Source organism: Rhinoderma darwinii, chromosome 11 (genome assembly GCF_050947455.1).
Source record: "Rhinoderma darwinii isolate aRhiDar2 chromosome 11, aRhiDar2.hap1, whole genome shotgun sequence".
Taxonomy (NCBI): Eukaryota; Metazoa; Chordata; class Amphibia; order Anura; family Rhinodermatidae; genus Rhinoderma; species Rhinoderma darwinii.
Window position 1 is genome coordinate 91,301,700 of NC_134697.1, and position 19,720 is coordinate 91,321,419.

A 19,720-nucleotide genomic window follows, 5' to 3' on the forward strand; every position below is an offset into this window, starting at 1 on the left:
AGAACGTCATCCGTGACGCCGTCACCTACACCGAGCACGCTAAGAGGAAGACCGTCACCGCTATGGACGTGGTGTACGCGCTCAAACGCCAGGGCCGCACACTCTACGGCTTCGGAGGTTAATTCCGCTCCTGCTCAGCTCCATCTTACACAACACAAAGGCTCTTCTCAGAGCCGCCACATCCTCTATAGATCAGCTATGATGTCTGCTGGTGACCGCTCGTGTATCATCTGAGCAGTGACCTTCTACTTCTATATACACGGGGGTAGGGGCTTCAGTATCACGTCGGTCTTCCAGTGAGGAGCCTGATATGTGGACTGCAGTGTGTCCCCTAATACCGTCCTAGAAGCAGCTGACTGAATTCCGTCTTAGACCCGGGAATGTTAATGTGAAGGGAAAGAGTACCTTAGTGCTATACTTGCTGCCGAGTGATCCTCCGGCAGGAATACACCTCGTAGCGGCGCTGCCGGACGCCGTTTGTGCCGATGCCTGCACGTACAGGAGTGGCAGAATCTCACCGCTGAATATCCGCTCAGTTGCTCATAGCGCTGTATAAGCGCCCGAGCAGTGGATCAAACAGCGGACTTGCTGTGTTGCTTCTTCGGCGTCCAGCTTGCTGCTGGGCAACGTGCTTTCCGCAATCCTTGGAGAGAGGGCCAGTGTTTTCTTAGCTGCTGTCACTGCTACTAATGTTACGAGATTCTCACAACAAACAATAAATCTGTTACTGGGACCAACTTTGACACAAGTATCGGCTCGGCTCGTATCTCATTCTGCCGGACGGCTGGGATTAATAAGGCTGCTGGCAATAAATCTGTTAACCTCTAGTACTAATAATGACTCTGTCTGCTGTCCCTATATAGGACTCACTTTATTACAGTAACGCGTGCAGTTTCTTGCAGAGCAACATTTAGTGAGACGCATTCAATGAATGAAAAAGGACAAAACTGATGCAGCTGATACGGCATTTTACAAGAACACCGAAAAAGGCCATACTTACAAATGGACACAGCCAGGTCTGAAACGCTGATGAAGGCGAGTGAGCAGGTGCTTTAAATAATAATAGCCACTCCCACTAGTCTTGAGGGGAGTGGTATGTGGTGCATGGGATGTGTAGTAAGAAATAATAAATGAATAGTGTATGTGCAAGTGTAATAATGTGAGTGAAATATAGGGGGCAGTAATGAGTAAAGTGCCTAAAAAATAAATGAATAATTGGATGCAAGTGTGTGAAACATGGAGGAATAGTGTGTAAGTCATGAGGCGCAACGTGACTAGCCAGGTAGAAGCCTATTTGTGACGCCTTGATAATTCATAGAGCGGGCTACCCTGCTTGCTAGGCCAAACAACAACATGCTGGGAGAGCATGGTGTGTTGTTGTTTGGCCTAGCAAGCAGGGTAGCCCGCTCTATGAATTATCAAGGCGTCACAAATAGGCTTCTACCTGGCTAGTCACGTTGCGCCTCATGACTTACACACTATTCCTCCATGTTTCACACACTTGCATCCAATTATTCATTTATTTTTTAGGCACTTTACTCATTACTGCCCCCTATATTTCACTCACATTATTACACTTGCACATACACTATTCATTTATTATTTCTTACTACACATCCCGTGCACCACATACCACTCCCCTCAAGACTAGTGGGAGTGGCTATTATTATTTAAAGCACCTGCTCGCCCTTTCATCAGCATTTCTGGCCTGGCTGTGTCCATTTGTAAGTATGGCCTTTTTCGGTGTTTTTGCTTAAATGTCCTTGTTTTTATCTGTTTTGTCGGCATTTTACAAGAGCAAAACCCAATGTTGGAGGGGCCGTGTTTTCCAAGCTGCTCTCATTGCTACAAATGTTACGAGATTTTCAAAACAAACTACCAATTTGTAGCACCAAGTTCCACATAAGTATGGACTTGCATTGTCTTGTATGTCACTTTGCCAGACTGCTGGTATAATCGCGCTGCTGGCAATACAATGACAGGAAACAGAATGCACCTATTTCTACTTCGTACTAACACTGCGCGTTGTCTATACTTAGGACTCACCTCATCCCACTAACGCATGAAGTTGCTGCAGAGTAACATTTACTGAGACGCATTCGAAGAATCCAGTGAGACTGGAAGATATAATTTAAGATATTATGTAGTCGGGGACGGGTTGTAGATCGTGAACATGAATCACTGGAGTAGTTGTACTATTAATGTGTCCTGTACAGTATAGTTAGTGCATCAATGAGGACAGCGCCACCATCTGCACGAGGCAGTAGTGAATGTATAGGTCATGAGTAACGCAGTTCTACACCCACCCACCCTACGGCTTCCTCTTCAATGTGAAACCCCGCGGTATATGAATTGATATGGCTAGATCTCTGTACAAGCAGCGCCACTTATCTGGCGCAGAACGTTTACATATCGGAGATCAGCGGTGAGCTCTGTTCTAAGGACCATGTGGGCGGCTCTTAAAAGAGCCTTTGTGGTTAAATGTGGGATAAGCGGCGCTCACTTGCTCTTGGCGCTTTTGCTGCTCTCGGTCTTCTTGGGCAGCAGAACGGCCTGGATGTTGGGCAGGACGCCTCCCTGAGCGATGGTCACACCACCCAGCAGCTTGTTGAGCTCCTCGTCATTGCGCACGGCCAGCTGCAGGTGACGGGGGATGATTCGGGTCTTCTTGTTGTCCCGGGCGGCATTTCCGGCCAGTTCCAGGATCTCAGCGGTCAGATATTCCAGCACAGCGGCCAGGTAGACCGGAGCGCCGGCGCCGACCCTCTGAGCGTAGTTGCCCTTGCGGAGAAGTCTGTGCACACGACCGACAGGGAACTGAAGTCCTGCCCGGGATGAGCGGGTCTTGGCTTTAGCCCGCACTTTGCCTCCTTGCTTTCCTCTTCCAGACATGTCTATTATCTGATCAGATCTAACAGCTGCGCTCCGACCGTCACTTCTTATACCCGGATGGAGCAGAGAGCTTCTTCTCTGATTGGCCGCATCTAAAACTGATATTCAACGCCAGACACTGTAGCCAATGAGGAAGTAGAATATTTCTATAGACTCGCAGATAACACCACGCCTCCTCCTCTGTCTCTACCAACAGGAACATCTCCCGCCTGAACTCGAATGGAGCAGGAATAAAGCAGCAGCGGCGGATTCTTCTCATTAGGCGCCAAGTAATGTGCCCCGTCCCCGCAGGAAGGACCCAAAGGCTCTTCTAAGAGCCCCCTACCAAGTCTACAACAGAGCTGCCGCCTCCATCTTGTGCTTATTCGTGCGCATGTCTTTATTCCCGCTGGTCTCCCATGTCTGGAAGAGTCGTTCAGTCCGTGCAGCGGCTCCTTCATGCTGCAGGATATGGGGGGACATTCCCGGGTGTGATAGCTCAGAGCTGCTGCTGCATTAGGGGCTTGTTATCTGCGGGCTGCACGGGCTGATTCTTCTCCATCCAACCATACCATGAAACGCACAATTCCAACGTACCAATCTCCAGTATAAAGGTGGTGACGTACAAACATGTAACACGTCTTTATTACATCCGTATCGTTCCCGACTTACCGGCATTATGTCCCTGTTCCCTCATCTTCCAGACATTATGTCCTTGTTACTTATTATTACCGGCATTACGTCCCTGTTCCTTCCTATTACCGGCATTACGTCCCTGTTCCTACTTATTACCGGCATTATGTCCCTGTTCCTTCATATTACCGCATTATGTCCCTATTCTATTACAACGTGTAGAAGAAACCAGAGACTGCTCCAATAACCGGGCATAGACACCAGAGTCTGCTCCACCTGTATTAAAAGAAGCCCTCACAGACAAGAAATAGAGGCTGTTCCACCTGTATTACAATACCCGGTACAGAGGAGACATCAGAGTCTGCTCCACTTGTATTACAATACCCGGTACAGAGGAGACACCAGAGTCTGCTCCACTTGTATTACAATACCCGGCACAGAGGAGACACCAGAGTCTGCTCCTCCTGTATTACAATACCCGGTACAGAGGAGACACCAGAGTCTGCTCCACTTGTATTACAATACCCGGCACAGAGGAGACACCAGAGTCTGCTCCTCCTGTATTACAATACCCGGCACAGAGGAGACACCAGAGTCTGCTCCTCCTGTATTACAATACCCGGTACAGAGGAGACACCAGAGTCTGCTCCTCCTGTATTACAATACCCGGTACAGAGGATACACCAGAGTCTGCTCCGCCTGTATTACAATAACCACCCTTTATCCAGTCCTCGCCAGTGTGATTGCTTGTTCTCTATCGTCGACAAGCAGTTTCCCTGGCATCTGTTATAAATCTGACTACTACCCTCATCATTGTTATTTACAGATGTCCCATGCTTCCTTCCGTCTCCTAATGTACAATGTTCCGTTTCTTCTGGACAGTGTGATATTATGACGGGTCATCTGCCCGCAGGATCCGTGTGCCGGCTTCCTCACACGCGGCAATGTCCCTCCCTGTCCGGCAGCCACATAATGTATGAAGCAGCATCTGCACCGACACGAGAGCGGCCGCACATAGAACAGGGGGACTAGCGGGAGGCCAGACAATAGCAGGCACAGCTCTGTTGTAGACAAGGTGGGTGGCTCTTAGAAGAGCCTTTGTGTTCTTACTGCAGGGACGGGGCACATTACTTGGCGCTGGTGTACTTGGTGACGGCCTTGGTGCCCTCGGACACGGCGTGCTTGGCCAGCTCTCCAGGCAGCAGCAGGCGCACGGCAGTCTGGATCTCCAGGGAGGTGATGGTGGAGCGCTTGTTGTAGTGAGCCAGGCGGGAGGCTTCCCCTGCGATGCGCTCGAAGATGTCATTGACGAAGGAGTTCATGATGCCCATGGCCTTGGACGAGATGCCGGTGTCAGGGTGGACCTGCTTGAGCACCTTGTACACGTAAATGGCGTAGCTCTCCTTCCTGCTCTTTCTCCGCTTCTTGCCGTCCTTCTTCTGTGTCTTGGTCACGGCTTTCTTGGAGCCCTTCTTGGGCGCCGGGGCAGACTTGGCGGGCTCAGGCATGATAACACACTGCGATCTGCTCACAACTGAGATAATGGAATGCTTTACCCTCTCACCGCCGCTGTATTTATACACGGGCTATGCAAATGAGCAACGCTGCCTGACCACTGTTCTACTGGAAGAGCAAGTCATGTGACCTGTGGAATCGTCATTAGCCACTCCCAGTGCAGCTAATTGGTGGTTTCCACGAGTCTGTTCTCTATTGGTGGCTTTAAATCTCTCCAATCCCAGGAGCTGGTGAGCGGTGCAGTAGTTAACTGCTGCCTCGGGTAGATGATGGCGCTGTCCTCATTGATGTACTAACTATACTGTATAGAACACATTAATAGTACAACTACTCCAGTGATTCGTGTTCATGATCTACAACTCGCCCCCGACTACATAGTGTCTTAAATTCTATCTTCCAGTCTCAAGAGCTTTGTCACAATTCGGTCCCCCTGAAGTATAACCACCATCATCCCAGGTGTTTAGACGAAGATTCCATCTCCGCGTCATGTACGGATAAGAGCAGTTCCTAAACTACAAAGGAGAAGTCCTACGAGGGGTCTGCGGCAATGCTTTATATATACAGGAGACGCTATTCGGGTAACAAACCATTCCTCTCAAGGACTCTTATTGCTTCTAATTCTGCCCTGGTCTACACCACCAACTAAATTTAAACAAATGAAAAAGAGAGGGGAAGAGAAGGGCAAGAAGCATGCCTGTAATATGAAGGAACAGGGATATAATGCTGCTAATATGAAGGAACAGGGACGTAACGCCAATAATATGAAGGAACAGGGACATAATGCTCGAAGATGAGGGAACAGGGACATATTACCGGCATTATGTCCCTGTGCCCTCCTACACTGGACATAATGCCAGTAATATGAGGGGACAGGGACATTATGCCGGTAATATGAGAGGACATTGAAATAATGCCTGTAATATGAACAAACAGGGACATGAAGCCTGTAATATGAAGGATCAGGGACGTAATGCCTGTTATATGAAGGAACAGGGAGGTAATGCCGGTAAAATGAGGAAAAAGGGACATAATGCCGGTAATATGAAAGTACAAGGACATAATGTCGGTAAGATGAAGGAACAGGGACATAATTCCGGTAAGATGAGGGAACAGGGACAAAATGCCGGTAAGATGAGGAAAGAGGGACGTAATGGCGATAATATAAAAGGAGGCGGGACGTAATGTCGGTAATATGAAGAAACAGGGACGTAATGCCGGTAATATGAAGGAATAAAGATATAATGCCGGTAAGATGAAGGAACAGACACATAATGTCGGTTCAGATGAGGGAACAGGGACATAATGCCGGTAATATGAAGAAACAGGGACATAATGCCTGTCTCGAAGGAACAGGGATATAATGCTACTAATATGAAGGAACAGGGACGTAACGCCAGTAATATGAAGTAACAGGGACATAATGCTTTGAAGAAGAGGGAACAGGGACATATTACCGGCATTATGTCCCTGTGCCCTCCTACACTGGACATAATGCCAGTAATATGAGGGGACAGGGACATAATGCTGGTAAGATGAGGGAGCAGGGACAAAATGCCGGTAAGATGAGGGAACAGGGACGTAATGCGGATAATAAGAAGGAGGCGGGACGTAATGTCGGTAATATGAAGAAACAGGGACGTAATGCCGGTAATATGAAGGAACCCGGGACGTAATGCCAATATTATGAAGGAATAGAGATATAATTCGGGTAAGATAAACGCACATAATGCCGGTTCAGATGAGGGAACAGGGACATAATGCCTGTAATATGAAGGAACAAGGACATAATACCGGTAACATGAAAGAACAAGGACATAATGCCGGTAATATGAAGGAACAGGGACAAAATGCCTGTAATATGAAGGAACAGGGACATAATGCCGGTAATATGAAGGAACAGGGACATAATGCCGGTAATATGAAGGAACAGGGAAATAATGCCGGTAATTAGAAGGAACAGGGAGATAATGGCAGTAAGATGAGGGAACAGGGACATAATGTCTGTAAAATGAGGAAGCAGGGACATAAAGCTGGTAATATGAAGGAACAGGGACATAATGCCTGTAAGATGAGGAAACAGGGACATTATGCCGGTACTATGAGTGAACAGGGACATAATGCCGGTATTATGAAGGAACAGGGACATCATGCCTGTAAGATGAGGGAACAGGGACATAATGCCTGTAATATGAGGGAACAGGGGCATAAAGCCGGTAATATGAAGGAACATTGACATGAAGCCTGTAATATGAAGGATCAGGGACATAATGCCTGTAATATGAGGAAACAGGGACATAAAGCCTGTAATATGAAGGAACAGGGACATGAAGCCTGTAATATGAAGGATCAGGGACATAATGCCTGTAATATGAGGGAACAGGGGCATAATGCCTGTAATATGAGGGAACAGGGGCATAATGCCTGGTAGATGAGGGAACAGGGACATAAAGCCGGTAATATGAAGGAACAGGGACATAATGCCTCGAAGATGAGGGAACAGGGACATATTACCGGCATTGTGTCCCTGTACCCTCCTGCAGGAGACATAATGGCAGTAATATGAGGGGACAGGGACAATACTACGGTGTCTTGTCTTTTGCCGGCTTAATGTAGTACGAGAGGAACACACAGTGTCTGTTCCCTCCTCTGTGCTAGGTTATAGTTATACAGGTGGAGAAGTCTCTAGTGTCCTGTCTGTGTCCGGGTAATGTACTGCTGGAGGAGCAGGTTTTGGGGTCTGGCCTGTGTCAGGTTAGTTTAATAAAGGAGGAGCAGACTTGTGTCTTTTCTGTGCTGGGAAATTGTAATACAGTTGGAGCAGACGCTGGTGTCTTGCCTGTGACGACTTATTGTAACATAAGTAGAGCAATCTCTGGTGTTTCCTCTGTGCTGGGTTATTGTAACACAGGTGGAGCAGTTTCTGGTGTCTCCTCTGTGCCAAGTTACAGTAAGACAGGCGGAAGACACTCCGACATCGCGTCTGTGCCGGGTTACCCTTCTGGGCTCTCTGCAGCTCCAGGTCGCCCCCGCATCGGACAATCAGCTTCCCACACGTTAGACATTGTGGTAAAGAACCCTGTGATAGTGACAAGTGCCGGGAATAGAGGGAACGAGCTCCCGCAAACACATTTATCTTGTCCGATCACAGCGACGTGCAGATCGGCAGAACTATGGCAGAGATCCCGGGGCCTCCTCCCGGCTCCTTCCCAGCATCTCTGCCAGTGAAGGCTAGAAATGAGTAGGGGAATGTCAGGGAGGGGGAAGTCACGTAGAGAGCCCGCTCGCCCGGCCGCTTCTAGTCGGTAAAGGGCTCTTATCCCGGGCAGGGAAGCACAAGGGGAGAGCGGAGCTTCACTCCTGTCAGATGAGGAAAGGAAGGACATGTGATCAGTGTCAGCCAATAGACGCTCAGGACAATCGCAGCCAATCACCGAGCAGCCGCTGTACATATAAGAGGCGCCCCCATCTCTGTTCTCAGAGTTTTTCCCTCGCAGAATAATTGTTTTAGTGGATTCCCGTGTTATACGATGGCAGAGACCGCACCAGCCGCCGCTGTTCCTCCCACCGAGCCGGCCGCCAAATCCAAGAAGCAGCCGAAAAAACCTGCAGCAGGGGGCGCCAAGAAAACCAAAAAACCCTCCGATCCCAGCGTGTCCGAGCTCATCGTGAAAGTCGTGTCCGCCTCCAAAGAGCGCAGTGGGGTGTCTCTGGCCGCCCTGAAGAAGGCTCTGGCTGCTGGAGGATACGATGTAGACAAGAACAACAGCCGCCTGAAGATGGCGCTCAAGACTCTGGTGACCAAGGAAACCCTGCTCCAGGTGAAAGGCAGCGGCGCCTCCGGCTCCTTCAAGCTGAACAAGAAGCAGCTGGAGACTAAGGACAAGGCGGCCAAGAAGAAGCCGGCGGCTGCTGCCAAATCCCCGAAGAAGACTCCGGCCAAGAGGCCTGCCGCTGCCAAGAAGGTGGCGAAGAGCCCCAAGAAGCCAAAACCTGCCCCCAAGAAAATAACAAAGAGCCCAGCAAAGAAGGCGGCCAAGCCCAAAGCTGCCAGAAGTCCGGCTAAGAAAGCTGCCAAGAGTCCGGCTAAGAAGGCGTCTAAGTCCAGGAAGACCGTGACGAAGAAATAACCGAGAGCCGCCCGTTTCTTGTCCCACAAAGGCTCTTTTCAGAGCCACCACCTTCTCCCCGGCAGAGCTGTATGATCACTGGCCGTTGTTTCCTCCGGTACAGACAGCAGCGCGATCCTGAGATAAAGGAGGCGCCATCATCGCGTGTGCACGGAGGAGCTTCATGTCCCTGTTACTCTATGACAAGTGTCATTTCTGGTCATCGCGCTGGACGCCATAGCTGCTGTATCCGGACCTCCACAGTGTCTGTCCCGTCACTATGGTGTAACATCCAGGCAGAGTTTATCAGGTCACAGTCCACCAGGTGTAATGTGTGAATAAGGACCGGGGCAGCAATAGACTTGTAGCTTACAGCACAGGATCCACGTGAAGGAGGCCGATGGTTTACACTCTCTCCGGTGTAAATAGAGCACAATGTCCCCTGCTCCTCATTACACGTGGTGGATGGTGACCCTTATATGCTGCCTCTGGATGCGGGGCAACGTGTCCTGTGTAAGGATGGGGTGGGGGATTGTCCCTTTGTGTAATCTATAAAACCACTGAAGCGGCGGCTGATGGGGAAGTTGTCTCTTATATAACGCTGTGTACGTGATCTGCGGACATGGAAATACAGTGAGCTGTTACTGATGATAACTAATTCGCAGAGAGCTGGAGAAATGATCTTATTAACGCCCCCTGCTGTAAAAGCTGCGTCTGGACATTATGTAAACCGGTGTCCGCATCTTCGGAACGGTGATTGGTCGCGAATATCACATTTGCTTTGTCGGTCGCATATTTTTTTTATGAAGAAGCCAATAGAATGTAGGGGTGTGCCTTTCATGGACCAATGAGGACACCCACAAGTATATAAATTCTCTGCTCTTTCCTCTCCTCGTATCAGTCTACTAGTGTGCACGTTGTTGGAGAGCTATGGCCAGAACAAAGCAGACTGCGCGTAAATCCACCGGCGGGAAAGCGCCCCGCAAGCAGCTGGCTACTAAAGCTGCACGGAAGAGCGCTCCCGCTACCGGCGGAGTGAAGAAGCCTCATCGTTACCGCCCGGGCACAGTCGCTCTCCGTGAAATCCGCCGCTACCAGAAGTCCACCGAGCTTCTTATCCGTAAGCTGCCCTTCCAGCGCCTGGTGCGAGAGATCGCTCAGGACTTCAAGACCGATCTGCGCTTCCAGAGCTCAGCAGTCATGGCTCTGCAGGAGGCCAGCGAGGCTTATCTAGTCGGACTGTTTGAGGATACCAACCTGTGCGCCATCCACGCCAAGAGGGTCACCATCATGCCCAAAGACATTCAACTGGCCCGCAGGATTCGTGGGGAGAGGGCTTAGGTCTGAACCCGGCACCGACTACAACACAAAGGCTCTTTTCAGAGCCACCAAATCCTCCCTCAAGCGAGCTGAATCCTTTTCCTCCGTTAATTCTACCGCGACTCTCCCGCTGGCTTCTCGGTGCTCTGCTATTAATATGTGGAGGTGCCATGTTAACCCTTTCAGTGCTTAGTTAGCGCCATTTACACTATAACCAGTCCCCGTCTCTAGCACTCACGTTATCCGGCCCTTTCAGCAGTCCTGTCATGTGTTATGCCGGATGTCTGCGCTGTATTCATCACCTCCCTCTCCGGCTGTATCGCAGTGATAACCCGCCCCACTCCTCACTGATGACTGCACATCGCTCTTCCTATAATAACCTCCGCTGCTGCTGCGAGGAATGACGCCGTTATGTGCGGCTAATGATCCACCGCTGACCAGTGTGTGCGGAGTCCTTGTTCCCTACTCCTTGTAAAGGCAAACCAGGCGCAGCGTGTAGGGTGGGGGCGCACGTATCCTCCGCCCGGTGTGAACACAAGCGCAGGGGAATTATACTCTTATTCTGTGAGGTCATGATCATCGGGTGTAGTTCTGGTCACCGTTGTAAATCAGAGATCTAAACGCATTAACACTGCCCGAGTCCTCTCCTCCCTATTCATTCTATAAAGCCGTTGTGGTGCTGGTGGCCTGAGGGGTGATCTGCGGGCACACAAATCCTGAACCTGACGGCAGATAACGAGCAGCCGCCATACTAATCCAAGACGTCACGCTTGTTCCTTGTTTCCCTTAACATTACTCTTTAGATTTGGGGCAGATAGAGATTACACAGCAGTCGCGCTATAAACGGGAAAAGAGCGGCCGGTATTGTAAAATGAACGTGAAATTCAAAATCTGAGTTAAGCCAATCAAAAGGAGGGGGAGGGATTGGTAATGTGAATTCACTGAAAGAAACGCCCCAGAAGTGACATGTTTAACAGTTTTCTCTCTGGTCCGCCCAAGGTCTATATAAAGACGCGCCCCGCCGTTCTCGGTATAATATTTCTCTTTAGTTCCAGCTTACAGGATGTCTGGTCGTGGTAAAGGAGGAAAAGGTCTCGGAAAGGGCGGTGCTAAGCGGCATAGGAAGGTGCTCCGTGATAACATCCAGGGCATCACCAAGCCTGCAATCCGCCGTCTAGCTCGCAGGGGAGGCGTCAAACGCATCTCCGGTCTCATCTATGAAGAGACTCGCGGCGTGCTGAAGGTTTTCCTGGAGAACGTCATCCGTGACGCCGTCACCTACACCGAGCACGCCAAGAGGAAGACCGTCACCGCTATGGACGTGGTGTACGCGCTCAAGCGCCAGGGCCGCACTCTCTACGGCTTCGGAGGTTAATTCTGCTCCTGTTCTGCTCCATCTTACACAACACAAAGGCTCTTCTCAGAGCCGCCACATCCTCTATAGATCAGCTATGATGTCTGCTGGTGACCGCTCGTGTATCTGAGCAGTGACCTTCTACTTCTATATACACGGGGGTAGGGGCTTCAGTATCACGTCCGTCTTCCAGTGAGGTGCCGGATATGTGGACTGCAGTGTGTCCCCTAATAGCGTCCTAGAAGCAGCTGACTGAATTGGGTCTTAGACCAGGGAATGTTAATGTGAAGGGAAAGAGTACCTTAGTGCTATACTTGCTGGCGAGTGATCCTCCGGCAGGAAAACACATCCTCGTAGCGGCGCTGCCGGACGCCGTTTGTGCCGATGCCTGCACGTACAGGAGTGGCAGAAACACCGCTGAATATCCGCTCAGTTGCTCATAGCGCTGTATAAGCGCACGAGCAGTGGATCAAACAGCTGACTTGCGGTGTTGCTTCTTCGGCGTCCAGCTTGCTGCTGGGCAACGTGCTTTCCGCAATCCTCGGAGAGAGGGCCAGTGTTTTCTTAGCTGCTGTCACTGCTACTAATGTTACCAGATTCTTACAACAAACAATAAATCTGTTACTGGGACCAACTTTGACACAAGTATCGGCTCGGCCCGTATCTCATTCTGCCGGACGGCTGGGATTAATAAGGCTGCTGGCAATAAATCGGTTAACCTCTAGTACTAATAATGAATCTGTCTGCTGTCCCTATATAGGGCTCACTTTATTACAGTAACGCGTGCAGTTTCTTGCAGAGCAACATTTAGTGAGACGCAATGAATGAAAAAGGAGAAACTGATGCAGCTGATACGTAATTTTTCAAGAGCAAAACCCAATGTTGGAGGGGCCGTGTTTTCCAAGCTGCTCTCATTGCTACAAATGTTACGAGATTTTCAAAACAAACTAGCAATTTGTAGCACCAAGTTCCACATAAGTATGGACTTGCATTGTCTTGTATGTCACTTTGCCAGACTGCTGGTATAATCGCGCTGCTGGCAATACAATGACAGGAAACAGAATGCACCTATTTCTACTTCGTACTAACACTGTGCGTTGTCTATACTTAGGACTGACCTCATCCCACTAACGCATGAAGTTGCTGCAGAGTAACATTTAGTGAGACGCATTCGAAGAATCCAGTGAGACTGGAAGATATAATTTAAGACACTACGTAGTCGGGGGCGGGTTGTAGATCGTACAATCCCGGTAATATGAAGGAACAGGGGCATAATGCCGGTAAGATGAGGGAACAGGGACATAATGCCGGTAAGATGAGGGAACAGGGACATAATGCCGGTAAGATGAGGGGACAGGGACATAATGCCTGTAATATCAGGGAACAGGGACATGATGACAATAATATGAAGGAACAGGGACGTAATGCCGGTAATATGAAGGAACAGGCACATAATGCCGGTTCAAATGAGGGAACAGGGACATAATGCCGGTAAGATGAGGGAACAGGGACATAATGACGGTAAGATGAGGGAACAGGCAGGAACAGGCACTTAATGCCGGTTATATGAAGGAACAGGGACATAATGCCGGTAATATGAAAGAACAAGGACATAATGCTGGTAATATGAAGGAACAGGGACAGAATGCCGGTAATATGAAGGAATAGGGACGCAATTCTGGTAATATGAAGGAACAGGGACGTAATGCCGATAATATGAAGGAGCAGGGACGTAATGCCGGTAATATGAGGGAACAGGGACATATTACCGGCATTATGTCCCTGTACCCTCCTACAGTGGACATAATGGCAGTAATATGAAGGAACAGGAAAATTATGGCGGTAATATGAAGGAACAGGGACATAATGCCTGTAATATGAAGGAACAGGGACGTATTGCCGGTAATATGAAGGAAAAGGGACGTAATTCCGGTAATATGGAGGAACAGGAACGTTATGCTGGTAAGATGAAGGAACAGGGACATAATGGCAGTAAGATGAGGGAACAGGGACAAAATGCTGGTTAATGAGGGAACAGGGACGTAATGCCGGTAATATGAAGGAACAGTGACGTAATGCCGGTAAGATAAGGGAACAGGGACATAATGCAGTTAATATGAAGGAACAGGGACGTAATGCCGGTAAGATATGGGAACAGGGACATAATGCCATTAATATGAAGGAACAGGGACGTAATGCCGGTAATATGAAGGAACAGGGGCGTAATGCCGGTAAAATGACGGAACAGGGACTTACTGCAGTTTATATGAAGGAACAGGGACATAATGGCTGTAATTTTAAGGAACAGGGACAAAATGCCTGTAATATGAAGGAACAGGACATAATGCTGGTAATATGAAGGAATAGGGACACAATTCTGGTAATATGAAGAAACAGGGACGTACTGCTGGTAATATGAAGAAACAGGGACGTAATGCCGATAATATGAAGGACTAGGGACGTAATGCCGGTACTATGAGGGAACAGGGACATATTACCGGCATTATGTCCCTGTACCCTCCTACAGTGGACATAATGGCAGTAATATGAAGGAACAGGAAAATAATGCCGGTAATATGAAGTAACAGGGAAATAATGCCGGTAATATGAAGGAACAGGGACATAATGCCTGTAATATGAAGGAACAGGGACGTATTGCCGGTAATAAGAAGGAACAGGGACATAATGCCAAAAAGATGAGGGAACAGGGACAAAATGCCGGTAAGATGAGGGAACAGGGACATAATCTCGGTAGTATGAAGGAACAGGGACGTAATGCCGGTAATATGAAGGAACAGTGACGTAATGCCGGTAATATGAAGGAAAAGGCACATAATGCCGGTTCAAATGAGGGAACAGGGACATAGTGCCGGTAAGATGTGGGAAAAGGGACATAATCTCGGTGGTATGAAGGAACAGGGACATAATGCCTGTAATATGAAGGAACAAGGACATTATGCCGGTAATATGAAAGAACAAGGACAAAATGCCTGTAACATGAAGGAAAAGGGACATAATGCTGGTAATATGAAGGAATAGGGACGCAATTTCGGTAATATGAAGTAACAGTGACGTAATGCTGGTAATCTGAAGGAACAGGTTCATAATGCCGGTAATATGAAGGAATAGGGACCTAATGCCGGTAATATGAAGGAACAGGGACGTAATGCCAGTAATATGAAGGAACAGAGACGTAATGCCGATAAGATGAAGGAACAGGGACATAATGCCGATAAGATGAAGGAACAGGGACATAATGCCGGTAAGATGAGGGAACAGGGACACAATTCCGGTAAGATGCGGGAACAGGGACATAATGCCAAAAATATGAAAGAACATAGACGTAATGCCGGTAACATATGGGAACAGGGACATAATGCCATTAATATGAAGGAATAGGGACTTAATGCCGGTTATATGAAGGAACAGGGACATAATGCCTGTAATATGAAGGAACAGGGACAAAATGCCTGTAATATGAAGGAATAGGACGGAATTCCGGTAATATGGAGGAACAGAGACATAATGCCGGTTCAAATGAGGGAACAGGGGAATAATGCCTGTAAGGTGAGGGAACAGGGACATAATGCCGGTAAGATGATTGAACAGGGACTTAATGCCGGTTACATGAAGGAACAGGGACATAATGCCTGTAATATGAAGAAACAAGGACATAATGGCGGTAATATGAAAGAACAAGGACATAATGCCTGTAATATGAAGGAACAGGGACAAAATGCCTGTAATATGAAGAAACAGGGACATAATGCTGGTAATATGAAGGAACAGGGACATAATGCCGGTAATATGAAGGAATTGGGACGCAATTCTGGTATTATGAAGAAACAGGGACGTAATGCCAGTAATATGAAGGAACAAGGACATAATGTCTGTAATATGAGAGAACAGGGACATAAAGCCGGTAATATGAAGGAACAGGGACATAATGCCTGTGAGATGAGGGAACAGGGACATATTACCGGCATTAAGTCCCTGTACCCTCCTTCAGTGGACATAATGGCAGTAATATGAAGGAACAGGAAAATAATGCCGGTAATATGTAGTAACAGGGACTTAATGCCGGTAATATGAAGGAACAGGGACGTAATGCCGATAATATTAAGAAACAGGGTCCAAATGCCGGTAATATGAAGGAACAGGGACGTAATGCCGGTAATATGAAGGAATAGGGACGTAATTCCGGTAATATGGAGGAACAGTGACGTAATGCCGGTAATATGAAGGAATAGGGACGTAATTCCGGTAATATGGAGGAACAGTGACGTAATGCCGGTAAGATGAGGAAACAGGGACACAATGGCGGTAAGATGAGGGAACAGGGACATAATACAATTAATATGAAGGAACAGGGATGTAATGCCGGTTCAGATGAGGGAACAGGGACATAATGCCGGTAAGATGAGCGAACAGGGACATAATGCCTGTAATATGAAGGAATGGGACGGAATTCCGGTAATATGGAGGAACAGAGACATAATGCCGGTTCAAATGAGGGAACAGGGACATAATGCCGGTAAGGTGAGGGAACAGGGACATAATGCTGGTAAGATGATTGAACAGGGACACAATGCCTGTAATATGAAGGAACAGGGACAAAATGACTGTAATATGAAGAAACAGGGACATATTGCTGGTAATATGAAGGAGCAGGGACGTAATGCCGGTAAGATGAGGGAACAGGGACATATTACCGGCATTAGGTCCCTGTACCCTCCTTCAGTGGACATAATGGCAGTAATATGAAGGAACAGGGACGTAATGCCTGTTATATGAAGGAACAGGGACATAATGCCTGTAATATGAAGGCACAGGGACATAATGCCGGTAAGATAAGGGAATAGGGACATAATGCCGGTAATATGAAAGTACAAGGACATAATGTGGGTAAGATGAAGGAACAGAGACATAATGCCGGTAATATGTAGGAACAGGGACATAATGCCGGTAATATGAAGGAACAGGGACATAATGCCTGTAATAAGAAGAAACAGGGAAAAAATGCCGGTAATATGAAGGAACAGGGACGTAATGGCGGTAATAGGAAGGAACAAGGACATAATGCCTGTAATATGAAGGAACATGGACATAATGCCGGTAATATGAGGGAACAGGGACATAATGCCTGTAATATGAATGAACAGGGACATAATGCCGGTAATATGAAGGAACAAGGACATAATGCCTGTAATATGAAGGAACAGGGACATAATGCCGGTAATATGTTGGAACAGGGACATAATGCCTGTAATAAGAAGAAACAGGGACAAAATGCCTGTTATATGAAGGAACAGGGACATAATGCCTGTAATATGAAGGAACAGGGACATAATGCCGGTAATATGAAGGAACAGGGACATAATGCCGGTAATATGTAGGAACAGGGACATAATGCCTGTAATAAGAAAAAACAGGGACAAAATGCCGGTAATTTGAAGGAAGAGGGACATAATGCCTGTAAGATGAGGGAGCAGGGACATAATGCCGCTAATATGAAGGAACAGGGACATAATGCCTGTAATATGAAGGAACAGGGACGTAATGCCGGTAATATGAGGGAACAGAGACATAAAGCCGGTAATATGAAGGAACAGGGACATAATGTCTGTAAGATGAGGGAACAGGGACATGTTACCGGCATTGTGTCCCTGTACCCTCCTACATAGGACATGCCGGTCACATGAGAGGACAGGGACATAATGCCAGTTATATGAGGGAACAGGGACATAATGCCGGTAATTCGGGAACGATACGGATGTAATAAAGACGTGTTACATGTTTGTACGTCACCCCCTTTATACTGGAGATTGGTACGTTGGAATTGTGCGTTTCACGGTATCGTTGGATAGAGAAGAATCAGCCCGTGCAGCCCGCAGATAACAAGACCCTAATGCAGCAGCAGCTCTGCGCAATCACACCCGGGAATGTCCCCCCATATCCTGCAGCATGAAGGAGCGGCTGCACGGACTGAACGACTCTTCCAGACATGGGAGACCAGCGGGAATAAAGACATGCGCACGAATAAGCACAAGATGGAGGCGGCAGCTCTGTTGTAGACTTGGTGGGGGGCTCTTAGAAGAGCCTTTGGGTCCTTCCTGCGGGGACGGGGCACATTACTTGGCGCCTAATGAGGCGAAGCCGCCGCTGCTGCTTTATTCCTGCTCCATTCGAGTTCAGGCGGGAGATGTTCCTGTTGGTAGAGACAGAGGAGGGGGCGTGGTGTTATCTGCGAGTCTATAGAAATATTCTACTTCCTCATTGGCTACAGTGTCTGGCGTTGAATATCAGTTTTAGATGCGGCCAATCAGAGAAGAAGCTCTCTGCTCCATCCGGGTATAAGAAGTGACGGTGGGAGCGCAGCCGTTAGATCTGATCAGATAATAGACATGTCTGGAAGAGGAAAGCAAGGAGGCAAAGTGCGGGCTAAAGCCAAGACCCGCTCATCCCGGGCAGGAATTCAGTTCCCTGTCGGTCGTGTGCACAGACTTCTCCGCAAGGGCAACTACGCCGAGAGGGTGGGCGCCGGCGCTCCGGTTTACATGGCCGCTGTGCTGGAATATCTGACCGCTGAGATCCTGGAACTGGCCGGAAATGCCGCCCGGGACAACAAGAAGACCCGAATCATCCCCCGTCACCTGCAGCTGGCCGTGCGCAATGACGAGGAGCTCAACAAGCTGCTGGGTGGTGTGACCATCGCTCAGGGAGGCGTCCTACCCAACATCCAGGCCGTTCTGCTGCCCAAGAAGACCGAGAGCAGCAAAAGCGCCAAGAGCAAGTGAGCGCCGCTTATCCTACATTTAACCACAAAGGCTCTTTTAAGAGCCGCCCACATGGTCCTTAGAACAGAGCTCACCGCTGATCTCCGATATGTAAACGTTCTGCGCCAGATAAGTGGCTCTGCTTGTACAGAGATCTACCCATATGAATTCATATACCGCGGGGATAAACATTGAAGAGGAAGCCGTACGGTGGGTGGGAGTAGAACCGCGTTACTCATGATCTATACATTCACTACTGCCTCGTGCAGATGGTGGCGCTGTCCTCATTGATGCACTAACTATACTGTACAGAACACATTAATAGTACAACTACTCCAGTGATTCATGTTCATGATCTACAACCCGCCCCCGACTACATAGTGTCTTAGATTATATCTTCCAGTCTCACTGGATTCTTCGAATGCGTCTCAGTATATGTTACTCTGCAGCAACTTCATGCGTTAGTGGGATGAGGTCAGTCCTAAGTATAGACAACGCACAGTGTTAGTACGAAGTAGAAATAGGTGCATTCTGTTTCCTGTCATTGTATTGCCAGCAGCTCGATTATACCAGCAGTCTGGCAAAGTGACATACAAGACAATGCAAGTCGATACTTATGTGGAACTTGGTGCTACAAATTGGTAGTTTGTTTTGAAAATCTCGTAACATTTGTAGCAATGAGAGCAGCTTGGAAAACACGGCCCCTCCAACATTGGGTTTTACTCTTGTAAAATGCCGTATCAGCTGCATCAGTTTTGTCCTTTTTCAATCATTGAATGCGTCTCACTAAATGCTGCTCTGCAAGAAACTGCACGCGTTACTGTAATAAAGTGAGTCCTATATAGGGACAGCAGACAGAGTCATTATTAGTACTAGAGGTTAACAGATTTATTGCCAGCAGCCTTATTAATCCCCGCCGTCCGGCAGAATGAGATACGAGCCGAGCCGAGCCGATACTTGTGTCAAAGTTGGTCCCAGTAACAGATTTATTGTTTGTTGTGAGAATCTCGTAACATTAGTAGCAGTGACAGCAGCTAAGAAAACACTGGCCCTCTCTACAAGGATTGCGGAAAGCACGTTGCCCAGCAGCAAGCTGGACGCCGAAGAAGCAACACCGCAAGTCAGCTGTTTGATCCACTGCTCGT

General features: G+C 48.2%; 6 protein-coding genes across 6 annotated transcripts; 4 read left to right on the plus strand and 2 right to left on the minus strand.

The window, feature by feature from the left end:
* Positions 1–2,499: 2,499 nt before the first annotated feature.
* On the minus strand, positions 2,500–2,892 carry LOC142663373 (histone H2A type 1-like). Its single transcript, XM_075841979.1, has one exon. The coding sequence runs from the start codon at positions 2,890–2,892 to the stop codon at positions 2,500–2,502; it is 393 nt and encodes a 130-aa protein (XP_075698094.1).
* Positions 2,893–4,631: 1,739 nt separating this feature from the next.
* On the minus strand, positions 4,632–5,012 carry LOC142663026 (histone H2B 1.1-like). Its single transcript, XM_075841321.1, has one exon. It carries the CDS (start codon positions 5,010–5,012, stop codon positions 4,632–4,634), a length of 381 nt encoding a protein of 126 aa, XP_075697436.1.
* A 3,534-nt stretch (positions 5,013–8,546) lies between these two features.
* Positions 8,547–9,146, plus strand: LOC142663027 (histone H1.01-like). The gene has a single exon (XM_075841323.1). It carries the CDS (start codon positions 8,547–8,549, stop codon positions 9,144–9,146), a length of 600 nt encoding a protein of 199 aa, XP_075697438.1.
* Positions 9,147–10,055: 909 nt separating this feature from the next.
* LOC142663028 (histone H3) lies at positions 10,056–10,466 on the plus strand. Its single transcript, XM_075841324.1, has one exon. The coding sequence runs from the start codon at positions 10,056–10,058 to the stop codon at positions 10,464–10,466; it is 411 nt and encodes a 136-aa protein (XP_075697439.1).
* A 1,042-nt stretch (positions 10,467–11,508) lies between these two features.
* Positions 11,509–11,820, plus strand: LOC142663384 (histone H4). Its single transcript, XM_075841990.1, has one exon. The coding sequence runs from the start codon at positions 11,509–11,511 to the stop codon at positions 11,818–11,820; it is 312 nt and encodes a 103-aa protein (XP_075698105.1).
* Positions 11,821–18,203: 6,383 nt separating this feature from the next.
* On the plus strand, positions 18,204–18,596 carry LOC142663377 (histone H2A type 1-like). The gene has a single exon (XM_075841983.1). The coding sequence runs from the start codon at positions 18,204–18,206 to the stop codon at positions 18,594–18,596; it is 393 nt and encodes a 130-aa protein (XP_075698098.1).
* Positions 18,597–19,720: the final 1,124 nt, after the last annotated feature.

Coding starts and splice junctions, on each gene's coding strand:
- LOC142663384 (XM_075841990.1), top strand. CDS start 11,509: ATGTCTGGTCGTGGTAAAGGAGGAAAAGGTCTCGGAAAGGGCGGTGCT.
- LOC142663027 (XM_075841323.1), top strand. CDS start 8,547: ATGGCAGAGACCGCACCAGCCGCCGCTGTTCCTCCCACCGAGCCGGCC.
- LOC142663373 (XM_075841979.1), bottom strand. CDS start 2,892: ATGTCTGGAAGAGGAAAGCAAGGAGGCAAAGTGCGGGCTAAAGCCAAG.
- LOC142663028 (XM_075841324.1), top strand. CDS start 10,056: ATGGCCAGAACAAAGCAGACTGCGCGTAAATCCACCGGCGGGAAAGCG.
- LOC142663377 (XM_075841983.1), top strand. CDS start 18,204: ATGTCTGGAAGAGGAAAGCAAGGAGGCAAAGTGCGGGCTAAAGCCAAG.
- LOC142663026 (XM_075841321.1), bottom strand. CDS start 5,012: ATGCCTGAGCCCGCCAAGTCTGCCCCGGCGCCCAAGAAGGGCTCCAAG.